At 46.1% G+C, this 13,224-nt stretch overlaps 2 protein-coding genes across 13 annotated transcripts in view; one reads left to right on the forward strand and one right to left on the reverse strand.

Annotated features, from left to right (window-relative positions):
* The window catches only part of FKBP15 (FKBP prolyl isomerase family member 15), a 53,802-nt gene extending 41,095 nt beyond the window's left edge, over positions 1 to 12,707 (reverse strand). For 2 of the 12 annotated variants that reach the window (XM_070055711.2, XM_089319379.1), the window contains exons 1-6: positions 12,471 to 12,673; positions 8,106 to 8,221; positions 4,075 to 4,159; positions 3,716 to 3,785; positions 1,940 to 2,014; positions 1,510 to 1,608 (exon numbers count right to left, since the gene is read on the reverse strand). In XM_070055711.2, coding sequence (XP_069911812.2) covers positions 1,510 to 1,608; positions 1,940 to 2,014; positions 3,716 to 3,785; positions 4,075 to 4,159; positions 8,106 to 8,221; positions 12,471 to 12,523 — 498 coding nt within the window. In that variant the 5' untranslated portion in view covers positions 12,524 to 12,673. Of the gene's footprint in view, positions 1 to 1,509; positions 1,609 to 1,939; positions 2,015 to 3,715; positions 3,786 to 4,074; positions 4,160 to 8,105; positions 8,222 to 12,367 lie in introns of those variants that run through there. The other 10 variants (XM_089319401.1, XM_089319392.1, XM_070055707.2 and 7 more) reach the window with 7 other exon arrangements.
* A 156-nt stretch (positions 12,708 to 12,863) lies between these two features.
* Positions 12,864 to 13,224, forward strand: part of SLC31A1 (solute carrier family 31 member 1) — a 38,136-nt gene continuing 37,775 nt past the window's right edge. The window contains exon 1 of the mRNA XM_089319433.1: positions 12,864 to 12,953. The gene's annotated coding sequence lies outside the window, so the exon portion shown is untranslated. The remainder of the gene's footprint in view (positions 12,954 to 13,224) is intronic.

Below are 13,224 nucleotides of genomic sequence, written 5' to 3' on the forward strand. Positions count from 1 at the left end.
ATACCCAGACACCAGCACTGATTTTTCTAAGTGAGAAGATCGCTTTTTTTAACACGAAACATAGGAGACTTCACTTAGCAAACATGTTTGGAAGGATTAATGTTACATTGTATATTAGGGTATCTCATTTTGTGTATGAAGCATATTTTACCTTTGTCTTCTTTTTTAAATTTTTTAAAAAGATTTTCCTGTTTATTTGAAAGGCAGTTACAGAGAAAGATCATCTGCTGGTTCACTCCCCAGATGTCTGCAATGGCCAGGGCCAGCGGAAGTCAGGAGCCTAGTCCATCCAGGTTTCCCACATGGGTGGCAGGGGCCCAGGCACTTGAACCATCTTCCGCTGCCTTCACGGGTACTTTAACAGGGAGCTGGTCAGAAGCAGAGCAGCCAGGAGCTGAATACGGGATCCCAGGCAGCAGTTTAACTTGCTGTGCCACAACAGCAGTCTTTGTCTCCTTAAGTTCCTTTCCATTATAGTTTGAGTTACATTTTTAAAAGTTATTATACCATTCCATGCCTTTAAAGAAAGTTTAAAGTGTGAACTACATACAGATAGCATTTAAAAAGTAATGTGACAGGGCTGTGTGACGGGGCCGGTGCTGTGGTGTAGAGGGTAAAGACGTCACCTGCTGTGCTGGCACCCTATATGGGTGCCGGTTCAAGTCTTGGCTGCTCCACTTCTGATCCAGCTCTCTGCTATGGCTTGGGAAAGCAGTGGAAGATGGCCCAAGTGCTTGGGCCCCTGAACCCGCATGTGAGACCCGGGCAAAGCTCCTGGCTTCAGATAGGCTCAGCTCCGGCCATTGCGGCCAACTGGGGAGTGAACCAGCAGATGGAAGACCTCTCTCTCTCTCTCTGTCTCTCCTTCTCTCTGGGTAACTTTCTTTTTTATTTTTTTTTTTTAAGGATTTATTTATTTATTTGAAAGTCAGAGTTACACAGAGAGGAGAGGCAGAGAGAGAGAGAGAGAGAGAGAGAGAGAGAAAAAGAGAGGTCTTCCATCTGATGGTTCACTCCCCAGTTGGCTGCAATGTAGGTGGCAGGGGCCCAGGTACATGGGCCATCTTCTGCTGCCTTCCCAGCCAATCGATGGGAAGTGGAGCAGCTGGGACTCCTGGCTTCAGACAGGCCCAGCTCTTGCAGTTGTAGCCATTTGGGGAGTGAACCAGTGAATGGAAAATCTCTCTTTCTCTCTCTCTCTCTCTCTGCCTCTGCCTCTGCCTCTGTAATTCCACCTTTCAAATAAATAAGTAAATCTTCAGAAAAAAAAAGTTGCTTTTATATTGAAATAAACTCACTTTTAATTCCATTTTTCCATGAACATTTTGACATATCCTCACATTCTCATTTTCCTGAAACCATACAATAGGCTCAAGCAACAAATTTAATGGATATTTTTATGCTTGTCATTAACAAATACAGAATATGAGTTTCCCATATGTTTTCTAAAATTAAGGGAAATCCAAACGAGTGTTCTGGCTTTTCACAGGAAGAGTAATGTGGTATTACCTGTTTATTGAACTCCACCGCATTCTTTTCAGACTCAAACATGATGGACCAGTTTTGTCTCTGGTCATCATAAAAGGTGCTGTAGTTATTGGGCCGAACCTGGGGAAAGGAAAAATGTTGGGATGATTCAACCATGAGTGGCACAGCAGGTAAATATGACTGCCCTAACTCACAGAAAGGGACCTTGACTCAGGTGGACCCCAAAAGCGGTTCCAGGGACATTTCTTCCTCTCCAACACCCTCCATAAACCACCCCTTCATCCACATTCCCAGAAAGTGACAAGAGACCATTCTGAGTAGCTCGGTTAGATACTCACACTGACACCCAGGGCTGAAGCAGTGGATCTAATGTCCATCAGACATGTTCACACCAATCTCTCCTGTAAGCCTATCCCAAAGGAGCTATGGATCCAACATGAGGAAGTCTTACCATTAGCTCAAAGTTCCGATGAATCCTAGCAACAGTAACCGGCTGCTGCTGACTGATATAAAGAAGAATCTTATACTGTAATCAAGCAAACATGGCAAAAAAAAAAAAAAAAAAAGAGAGAGAGAGAGAGAGAGAGAAAAGAAGTTAAAATGCAACCCAAAATCAGCAAAACATATCAAAGGTTGTGTTTCATACAGTTATAAAATCAAAAACTCTGTTCATCCCTTATATAGCTCAGATTTTAAATTATACCTTCTCACTATTTTAATCTTACTCTTTTTAAAAATTTTAATTAATTTATTTGAGAAACAGAGAGAGAGAAAGAGACAAGCAGACAGAGACAGAGACAGAACTCCCATCCACGGTTTACTCCCATAATGCCCACAGTGGCCCCAGCTGGGCCAGGTCAAAGCTGGATCCAAAGTTCCCCCACTTTCAGGGTGTATTTTAATTTTACTGTGGTATATGTGTACATATATACATGAATATGCTTTTTTAAAAAATTATTTATTTGGAAGGCAGAGAGACAGAGAGAGAGAGAGATTTTCCATTTGCTTGTTCACTTCCCAAATGCCTGCAACCAGCTGAAACCAGGAGCCCAGAATTCAATCCAGTTCTCCCCTGGGCTTGGTAGGGACCCAGGTACTTGAGCCATATATATGCACACATATACCACAGTAAAAATACACCCCAGAAGTGGGGGAACTTGAGGGTTATTATGCAACCTTTTACAGGAAAGGATTTTCTTTTTCGTATGTTAAATAGAGTGATGGGCTGATCACCTCGATTCAATTACAGATGGAGCTGGTCAGGGAAGGATCATAGATCCATTAAGATTAAGTCTTGGGCTTGGGCTTGTGCTGTGGCATACTAGGTTAATCCTCCGCCTGCGGCGCTGGCATCCCATATGGGCACCAGTTCTAGTCCTGGCTGCTCCTCTTGCAGTCTAGCTCTCTGCTGTAGCCTGGGAAAGCAGTAGAAGATGGCCCAAGTCCTTGGGTCTCTGCACCCGCATGGGAGACCCGGAAGAAGCTGCTGGATCCTGGCTTCAGATCGGTGCAGCTCCGACCATTGTGGCCACTGGGGAATGAACCAACGGATGGAAGACCTTTCTCTCTGTTTCTCCCTCTCACTGTCTGTAACTCTACCTCTCAAATAAATATATAAAATCTTTAAAAAAAAAAAAAAAGAGTAAGTCTGGGGGCCGGTATGTGAATAGTGGATAAAGCCGCCACCTGCAGTGCGGGCATCCCATATGGGCGTCAGTTCGAGTCCTGGCTGCTCCATTTCTGATCTAGCTCTCTGCTGAAGCCTAGGAAAACAGCAGAAGATGGCCCAAGTCCTTGGGCACCTGCACCCGTGTGGGAGACCCGGAAGAAGCTCCTGGCTCCTGGCTTTGGATTGGCCCAGCTCCGGCCATTGCGGCTGTCTGGGGAGTGAGCCAACGGATGGAAGACCTCTCTCTCTGTCTCTACCTCTCTCTGTAACTCTGTAAAATAAATAAAATAAATCTTTAAAAAATTATATTAGAGATACATACTAATATTTATAATAAAAATTGTATGTTGGAGACTTGTTCAAAATAATCTGAGTGAAGAAAGGAGGAGGAGAAGGTGGGGTTATAAATAAAACAAGATTAATAATTGTTGGATCCTAGCAATCATCTTCTAACACAAGAGGCACGGGGCAGGCCCAGATTTAAAACAAAGCAACCAACCAGCTCCTTGGTAATATCTGGGTCACCTGAACATGCACAAGCTATGGGGGCATTCTCACCTCTTTGGCTGTGTGGTTTCCCAGGACTGCAGCACCAAATTTGCCCTGCTTTACATATTGACCATTAGTGCTATGGAAGCAAGAAAAATAACAGGCATTAATATTCCCCTACACTATGCAGAGTCAGCTTTCCTTTGTGGCACACAGAAGTGATTCATCCAGTCATTCTGTCTCCAGAAAGGAACACGGGTGAGCAGTTTATAGTTGAAACTTATAGTTCTTTACTCTTTAAATATCTTTGTCTATGGAAGAGGTAAGTAACCTCTCTGCAATGAACAGAGGCTTTTTGAGGAAATGTATGAGTTTAACCTCGCTGCCCTCCATAAAACTTCAGAAAGCATTCTCTGTCATCCACTTACTATCGGTAGGCATGGACTGCTGTTGCAACCAAGAGTGTGGAAGTGCCGGTGGTGGATGGGGCTGCTTTTGGTGTTGCCTGATTTCCTGAAGATGAAGAAGAAAACAAAGTTGTCATTAGTTGCTTGCTTGAAACTGATTTTTTAACAATTAAAGTAGCTTCAAAATTCCTCTTCACGCACCTTATAGTTAGTGTTGCAATGTTTTCATGACAATTCTCCCTACCTGATCTATAAAATTGAACCCCTATGATCTAGTGTGGGGTTGAGGAAACAGGCTCCAAGCACTCAAGTACCTTATACACTAATAGTAGCAAGCCTGGAACTAAAACTCATGACTCCAACTCCCAAACCATACACCTCAAACCAAAGACTTTGGGCTGGACAAAAAGCATTATCGAGGGCCGGCGCCGCGGCTCACTAGGCTAATCCTCCGCCTAGCGGCGCCGGCACACCGGGTTCTAGTCCCGGTTGGGGCGCCGGATTCTGTCCCGGTTGCCCCTCTTCCAGGCCAGCTCTCTGCTGTGGCCTGGGAGTGCAGTGGAGGATGGCCCAGGTGCTTGGGCCCTGCACCCCATGGGAGACCAGGAAAAGCACCTGGCTCCTGGCTCCTGCCATCGGATCAGCGCGGTGCGCCGGCCGCAGCGCGCCGGCCGCGGCGGCCATTGGAGGGTGAACCAACGGCAAAGGAAGACCTTTCTCTCTGTCTCTCTCTCTCTCTAACTGTCCACTCTGCCTGTCAAAAAAAAAAAATAAAATAAAAAAAAAATAAAAAAAAAAAGCATTATCGAGAAAACAAGGTCATAATCCACCTAATTTCTTCTAATACTTTAAAAGCTATAATAAATAAAAATAAAGTTGTTGTCCTTTCCCTTACTTCTAGGGTACAAAGTTTAGGATGACAGGCACAAATTAGGATGACTTCATAAACTGACACAGAGTAACAATAATGTTTTAAAATAGTACATAAGATGCAGAGCCGGCGCCGTGGCTCAATAGGCTAATCCTCCACCTTGCGGCGCCGGCACACCGGGTTCTAGTCCCGGTTGGGGCGCCGGATTCTGTCCCGGTTGCCCCTCTTCCAGGCCAGCTCTCTGCTATGGCCAGGGAGTGCAGTGGAGGATGGCCCAGGTGCTTGGGCCCTGCACCCCATGGGAGACCAGGAAAAGCACCTGGATCCTGGCTCCTGCCAGGATCAGCGCGGTGCGCCGGCTGCAGCGGCGGCCATTGGAGGGTGAACCAGCGGCAAAAGGAAGACCTTTCTCTCTCTGTCTCTCTCTCTCACTGTCCACTCTGCCTGTCAAAAAAAAAAAAAAAAAAAAAAAAAAAAAAAAATAGTACATAAGATGCATATATTTGCACTCTCTACCTTAATGTGATGCAAGAGTAGTAGATAATATTAACACCAACATAAAAACTAAGAATTTATTTTCAAAAGCACTCTTTTGAAACCTTTTTTGTATTTTTTTTCTAGTTTGAGTACAAGTGCATTGTAGAAAACTTAGAAAATACAGAAAAGCATAAAGAAAATAAAAATGACTTGTGACCCCAAACGAGCCAGTTTTTGTCAACATGATAAGGTAGTCCGTTCTTTTACAAAAAAAGTAATTTTGAAGCTTTTTCTTGTTTTGGCTTTCTTTAGCACTTCTTTGTCTATACAGTCAGCCCCAGCTCTCTGTTAACTCCTTGGAACATTCTATTTTAAGAAGGAGGTGCTGCCCAATTCCTGCAAATAAAAGCTAATTAAGGACTTAAAACCAAATTTGTTATTTTGTCTTCTGACTGCCCTATTGAGGTGACTTAGGGTAGGGTTGCTGAAAAGCCTCAGGATGCAGGCAGTCACTAGGAAGACCAAGCCAATACAGGAGTAAGGGGTTCGGACTTTGCACTCAAGCACGAACCTCCAGGAAAGGGAGCAAGGCGCTGGACATCAAGCTCTATAAAAACTCCTGGACAATGAAACCTGACCAGCTTCTGCATTGCCGAACACGTGGCGGTGCTGGCAGGATGGTGTACCCAGAGACAGCATGGAAGTTCCATGCCACTCTTCCCCAAGACCCTGCCCCATGTATCTCTTCATCTGGCTGTGCATCTGTTATCTTTATAAAAAAGAAGCAAACATAAGAGAATATTTCCCTGAGTTCTGTGAGTTATCCTAGCAAAGAAGGAATTATGAGACCCCAGTTTGTAGCTAGTAGTTCAGAAGCCAAGGTAGTACAGACTTGCTTCTGAAGTAGGGCAAATCTTATGGAACTGGGACCTCAATCTGTGAGACCTGACACTGTATCTAGGTAGACAGCATCAGAACTGAATTCACTGAATTACAGGATATCCTGTTCTATGTGCTGGAGAACTGATTGGTGGGTTGGAAAAACCTTACACACATCTAGGGTCACAGAAGCATGTGGTAAGGGAATAAAGAGTAAGGGGAAAATGGTTTGTTTTTCCTCTTATGTGGGATATATATATATATATACACACACACACACACACACACACAGAGTACTTGTTGCAATTATTAAACTCTAAACATCTTGATAAACCTTCAGTGCCAACACAGTGACTAGCATGTGCAAGGCACTAAATACTTTCATGTTCATTCCACAAATATGAATTCCATGTCTCTCGCCACATGATTTTGCACAGGGTTTTTATTATCAGTTCTTTAATCGTATACAACAAGCAAAATATAGAGGCAATAAAAGATATGGAGTCAGATTAGGGTTCCAATTCCGACTCTGTTACTTCTACACCACCTTGATTAAGCTCCTAAAATTCTCTGGGCCTGTAAAATGGTGGTGGTTTCATGGGTTTAAAGAATTGTTGTGAGGACAAAGCAAGACAACCCTTTTAAAGCACCTGAGACCAGACAAGGAGCAGCAGGTATTTTGGAAATACTAGTTGCTCTTCTTTCTCCTTTCATTTAACAAATGTTCATTCGGTGAATTTATCATGTGTCTACCACAATAAAATTTCAGGCTTAAAGCAATACATGTCATGGTCTAGTTGGGAAAAATTCACATGGTATACAGTTAACCCATACAGGTATAAGAAGCAAAAAGTAGTTCTCCCTTCCTTTTTTCTTTGCTTTTTTTTTTTAAGATTTATTTATTTATTTGGAAGGCAGAGTCACAGAGAGGCAGAGGCAGAGAGAGAGAGAGAGATCTTCCATCTGCTGGTTCACTCCCCCAAATGGTCACAACAGCCAGAGCTGGGCAGATCCGGAGCCAGGAGCCAGGAGTTTCTTCCAGGTCTCCCATGCAGGTGCAGGGGCCCAAGGATGTGGGCCATCTTCCACTGCTTTCCCAGGCCTTAGCAGACAGCTGGATCAGAAGCAAAGCAGCTGTTTCTCAAACCGGCTGCCCATATAGGATGCTGACACTGCAGGTAGTGGCTTAACCTGCTATGCCACAGCCACCCCCACCCTTTTCTTTTTTTGTAAAAAAAAAAAAAAGTATTTATTTATTTGAGAGGTAGAGGTACAGAGAAAAAGGGGAAGAGACAAAGAGAGAAAGAGAGAGATCTTCCATGCACTGGTTCACTCCCTAAAAGGCCGGAGCTTCTTCTCGGTCTCCCAAGTGGGTGCAGATGTCTAAGCACTTGGGCCAGCCCCTGCTGCTTTCCGAGGTATATTAGCAGGGAGTTGGATTGGAAGTGGAGCAGCCAGGACTTGAACTGGTACCCACATGGGATGCCGGCATCACAGGCAGCGGCTTTACCAGCTATGCCAGCATACTGCCCTCTAGTTCTCCCTTCTTATCAAAACATTGGACAGGGCCAACTAAAGAGTGCCTTGGACAGTAATCCACAGTGGGCAGAAGAGCTTGCTTACAATATTCTCCATCATTTCCCACACTATCTTGCTGCTGGAATTCAGGATCCCAGAGCTTAGAGAGGCACCTACCACTGGTGGTGAGCTTAGCCAGACTGGCCAAGGTTGGATGACCTGGCACATAGCTTTTGGCAGACTAAACTGTTAAGTCTAACTACCAAACTAAACTGTTAAGTCGCAATACTTACATCTCTTAACGTACCTGCTGTTGCTGTTCCATGGCCTTTCTTAGGCTGTTTTGGAGCTGTGTACTGGAAGAATTCATTGCCATGGCCAGCAGCTGCCTGGTCCAGTCCAAAAAGAGAAGCCAATCTGGTCCTGTTCAAAAATGAAAATGAAATTTCATTTAATATACTCCAAGTCTGGAATCATTATAAAAGCTGCTCACCTGGCACCAGTGTTGCAGCTCAGTGGGTTAAGCCACTGCTTACAATGCCAGCATCCCATATGAGTGTTGTTTTGAGTTCTGGCTGCTTTGTTTCCAATCCAGCTCCCTGCTAATGTGTCTGGGAAGGCAGGCAGCAGAAGATGGTCCAAGTGCTTAGGTCCCTGCCACCCACATAGGAGATCTAGATGGAGTTCCTGGCTCCTGGCTTCTGCCTGGCCCAGCCCGACTCTTGTGGACATTTAATGAGTGAACCAATACATGGAAGATCTCTACTACCAACCCTTTCTTTCTCTGCTTTTCACATAAAAATGAATAAATCTTAAAAACAAACAAAGAAAAAAAAAAAAACCCTGCTCACTTCTAACCTTGAACAAACAGCTCCTTGACTATATGTCAAGATTCAAGGGGCTGGCACTATGGCTTAGAGGTTAAAGCTGCTGCCTACAGTGCTGGCATCCCATATGGGCACTGGTTCGCGTCCCGGCTGCTCCACTTCCAATCCAGCTCTCTGCTATGGTGGCCTGGGAAAGCAGTGTAAGACGGCCAAAGTCCTTGGGCCCCTGTACCTGAGTGGGAGACCCAAATAAAGTTCCAGGCTCCTAGCTTTGGATTGGCTCAGCTCCAGCCACTGCGGCCATTTGGAGAGTGAACCAGTAGATGGAAGACTTCTCTCTTTCTCTGCCTCTGCCTCTTTGTAACTCTGCCTTTCAAATAAATAAATCTTTTTTTAAAAAAAAGATTCAATACAGGAAGTAGCAGCTAAAGCCCTTTAAATCAAAACTGTATTTCTAGTCTGAACATAATAAGCTGACTTTGCTCAGCCATAGGACATTGGCCAAAGTGCTTCTTCCTTCTGGACTTCAGCTCCTCCGCCTATAAACTGAGGTTATTAGTCCAGATGCTTCCTGTGGTTTCTTCAAACTGTAAATTTTTGCTTTTAGAAAAACATGGCTTCTAATCATCTGAATGGGTTATTCCCCCTTCCTATCATTTCATCTAACAAGTGGCGACATTCTTTTCTCATCTCCTACAAGGAATTTTAAGCCTCACCATTCCACTAAAACTCGTTTTGCTAAGGTCACCAATAATCCCTTTGTTACTAAACTCAGTTTAGGGGCTGGTGTTGTGACAAAGCAGGTTAAGCTATAACTTTGAAACACAAGCATCCTATATATGGGTGAGCTGATTGAGTCCCCTCGATTCTGCTTCCAAACCACTCACTAAAAGCCAAGTACCATGCACTTAGCAGGCATTTACATATTTCTTCATTTCAAAGTTACAATGGGAGCAGGCATTTGGCACAGTAGTTAAAATGCCCACTTGAAATGTCTGCATGCCATACTGGAGTCCTGCTTTTATTTCTGATCCAGCTTCCTGCCAATGTGCACCTTGGGAGGCAGTGACGGTGACTGCTCAAGTGCCTGGGTCTCTGCTACCCATACAGAAGACCCAGAATGACTTCCAGGCCTCCTGCCTTCAACCTGGCCCAGCCCTTGGTGTTGCGGGCATTTGGAGAGTGAATCAGCAGATGGAAGACATCTCTCTGTCTCTCTCTGACTTTCACATAAGTAATTTTTTTCTAAAAAGGCATGGTAGTAGAGAAAGGGCTAAGCTCACAAACAACCAAGCAGAGAAAAATTATGCCCCCCTAGTAACTACTTCTACACTAACTGGAATCTTGGAAGGCAGATTCTAGCAGTCATCTGGACAGCCATCCCAGGCACTGCTACCCTCCCTTCAATTAGGCTTGAATATCCTAAGCAGAATACAGTCATACATTTAAGTCAAGAGACAAGAACATTCAGGAAGTGGATTTATAGTAAATTAGAAAAGAGGAACAGAGAAGCAGCTGCAGTGTTCACTGTCATGTGTTCTACTTCCTCAGAGAAGCCATGGGAGGAATAGCTAAATCACCAGCTCAGAAAACGTGCTATATTCTCAATCTTAACTTTGATTCCACTTTCCTGGTTATTGCTGAGAACAATAAATAACTGTCTGCATCACTTTCTGTGCTAAGTCTTTTATTTATCAAATTAGCCTTTATCTATGCCTAGGAGCCCAGTCACATGTCTAGGGTTAAAAAGTGTTAGGTCCTTGGTAAGCCTGCTCAAGAAAGCAAAAGAGATGAGCCACCAAGAACTTATCTTGGAGGGGCGGGCATTTGGCACAAAGGTTAAGATGCCGCTAGGGGTGTCCAAATCCCATGTGGAGTGCCTGCGGCTTTGCTCCTCCACTTCCAGCAAATTCCTGGCTTACGTGCTTGGGTCCCTGGCTATCCATGTGGGAGATCTGGATTGAATCCTGGGATCCTAGCTGCAGCCTGGCCCAGCCTCTGCTGCTGTGGACATTTGGGGAGTAAACTAGTGGATGGAAAGTCTTTCTCTCTGCCTTTCAAAGAAAATGAGAAAAATAAAAAAGAACTTATCTCGGTCCGGGGATCTGCAAAAGAGCACCTGACTGTCATCTACCCTGTAATTTTCATTAAGCAGTGGAGTTCCGATGGATGAGAGTTGGAAGCCCTAGCGTTCCTTTTCACAAAGCAAAGAATGCAGATTTTAAGTGCACTTCACATTCAAAAAGTTTTCAAAAGGCCCAATGCATGCAGGGAAGCTGCAAATGATTTGGGTATAACAGGAAGAAAGAAACAAGCACTGCTTAACTCTAAAATGAGCAACTGAAAGAATTGAAAGTGGAACCAGGTGGCTGCAGACAGCAGGGGGACAGGGTGGCAGGGAATGTTGAGGGTGACAAAACTTAAAGATACATAATACAGAGATAGTCAGTGAGTGTCAAAAGATCTCGTGAACATTTTTACATTCATTTTATTTATTTGAAAGGAAGGAAGGGAGGGAGGGAGATAGGGAGAGAGTGAGAGCCTGCACTTTCATCTACTGGTTCACTCCTCTAAATGCCCACAACAGCCTCAGCAACCCGATCCAGGTCGCCCACGTGGGTGGCAGGGACCCAGCTCCTTGACTTGAGCCTCACGGGCAGCCTCCCCAGGCACACACAAGCAGGAAGCTGGAATCAAACCAGGCCCTCTGATCCGGGATAAGCTCATCCCAAGCAGTGTCTGAACCACTAACACCCAATGTTTGCCCAAAAGATATCACTTAAGGCCAAAATAGAGCCATTTTATGGTCACTCATGGATTGAACTCTCCAATAGGTCTGCAAAATGAGGGCAGGCCCGGTGACTTAATCGTCATTGGAACCTTTTAGCATTCAGGAGAATGAGGGATGCATGCTGGGGCATTCATTCACCGTTCTTCAGGACATTCAACACGCACAAAATTTCTTGAGCAGGTGTTCAGACAAAGTCCCTGCAAGGATTAGAGCTTGGCCGCCCACAAAGCAAGGTGCCCACTGCTAACACAAGGAAAAGAGCTACACTGACTATTTAAAGAGATTAACGCCCTATCCTTTGAAGGTTTCTACCCCATGGGTGTATATAATGTTTGCAGACTGGGATAACAACCACAGTCTCCTCCCATTCGCTTTAAACTTCAGGGTTTACTAAGCGCAAATCCACCACCAGAATTCGTTCAACAAGCACTGCCTAAGCACTCACTACGCCAGGTACCACGCTGAGCGCTCGACAGGGACGAACTCCACATGCAGGTTTCTGTCCTGTCAGGGCTCAGAATCTGGTAGGTTCGGTGTGCAAAGCTAGATACAAACACGCCCCGCCGTGGGTAATAAGGAAGAGAGAGCAAGTCATCCTGCCTTCTGCGGAGAAAGGAAAGCACACACACACACACACAAAAATGACATCCAAGCTAGGCTTTGAAAAATGCTGGCTCTGAATCACCCAGAGCCTAGGTCCAAAGTGGCACTGCCTTGTCCACGGGGAATGGAACGTCTCATGTTGTCCCCAGCTGACTCCTGCGAGGCAGGCAGGCTCATCAACACCCTCAGTTCACTGGAACAACTATGACCCAGAAAGCAAAAGGCGAACCCCAGGGTCATGATTGTGTCGAGGGAGTTGTCCAGTCCAGAACCCAGATCGACAGACTCAGCACAGCTGTAATCTCTGCCCAGATTCAGAGACGTGCAGAGGACCGTAATGTGGCAAACCTCTGGACCCGGAAGTGGGCAAGAGGCCCGAGCTCAAGCCCCTCCAACCATCCGTCGGTCTCTCTCAGCCATGTCCTCTGGTGCATGCTTCTCACCCACTCACCCGCCGGTGGGCGACAGGAAGTCAGTATCGTCCTCGTCCCCGGCACCGAACATCGCGTCGGCTTTCTCCCAGCTATCTCGGAGAGGAAGCCGAATACTCCTAAGTCCTGTCACCACTGATGTCGCAAAATGCCGCGGGGGCGTGCTGCTTTCCGGCAGGGCGAACTCTCGCACGGTTACTTGGCCGAGAGGAGACTAGACTCTGGGGAAGGTGGGGCAAAGGCAAATGAAAGGTTCCAGTGAGCACGAGCGTCTCGTGACGTAAGGCCTCTCCAGCCCGCACGGAGGGCGGAGTTCGGAAGTCTCGCGCCGGGATTGGTCAGAGAGGCCGGGGGGCGGGGCAGGGGCGGGAATCCGCGGCCTCTGTGGCAGCGGTGGACACGTCGAGCCGGGCAGAAGTGGAGGGGGCTTGTGAGGAGTCGTGAGGGGTGACGGGTTAAGGTTCTGAGAAGGAGGCTTCGGTGGCGGGACCCGACCTGGGAAGGTAAGGCCTCCTCTACCCCCTCTCTTACAACCCTATCATGGGCACCGTCCTTTCCTGTCCTGGCCAAGGACCCTCCGCGCCTCTCTCCTGAGCTCGGCGGAGAACGAGCCCAGGACTGGAATTCTGGAGGTCTGAGCTTTGGCCTGGCCCCTGCAGCCACAGAACCGGAGTGACCTTGGGGCGCCGTGCGCGGTGCCTCAGTTTCCCCGGCTATGCAACGGGTCGTTTGTTCAGTGCTGCCATGTGCTAGCTGGCCAAGAAGCTTTAAACC

This window comes from Oryctolagus cuniculus, chromosome 1 (assembly GCF_051225735.1).
Source record: "Oryctolagus cuniculus isolate XC-2025 breed Fujian yellow rabbit chromosome 1, ASM5122573v1, whole genome shotgun sequence".
In the NCBI taxonomy this organism is placed as follows: domain Eukaryota; kingdom Metazoa; phylum Chordata; class Mammalia; order Lagomorpha; family Leporidae; genus Oryctolagus; species Oryctolagus cuniculus.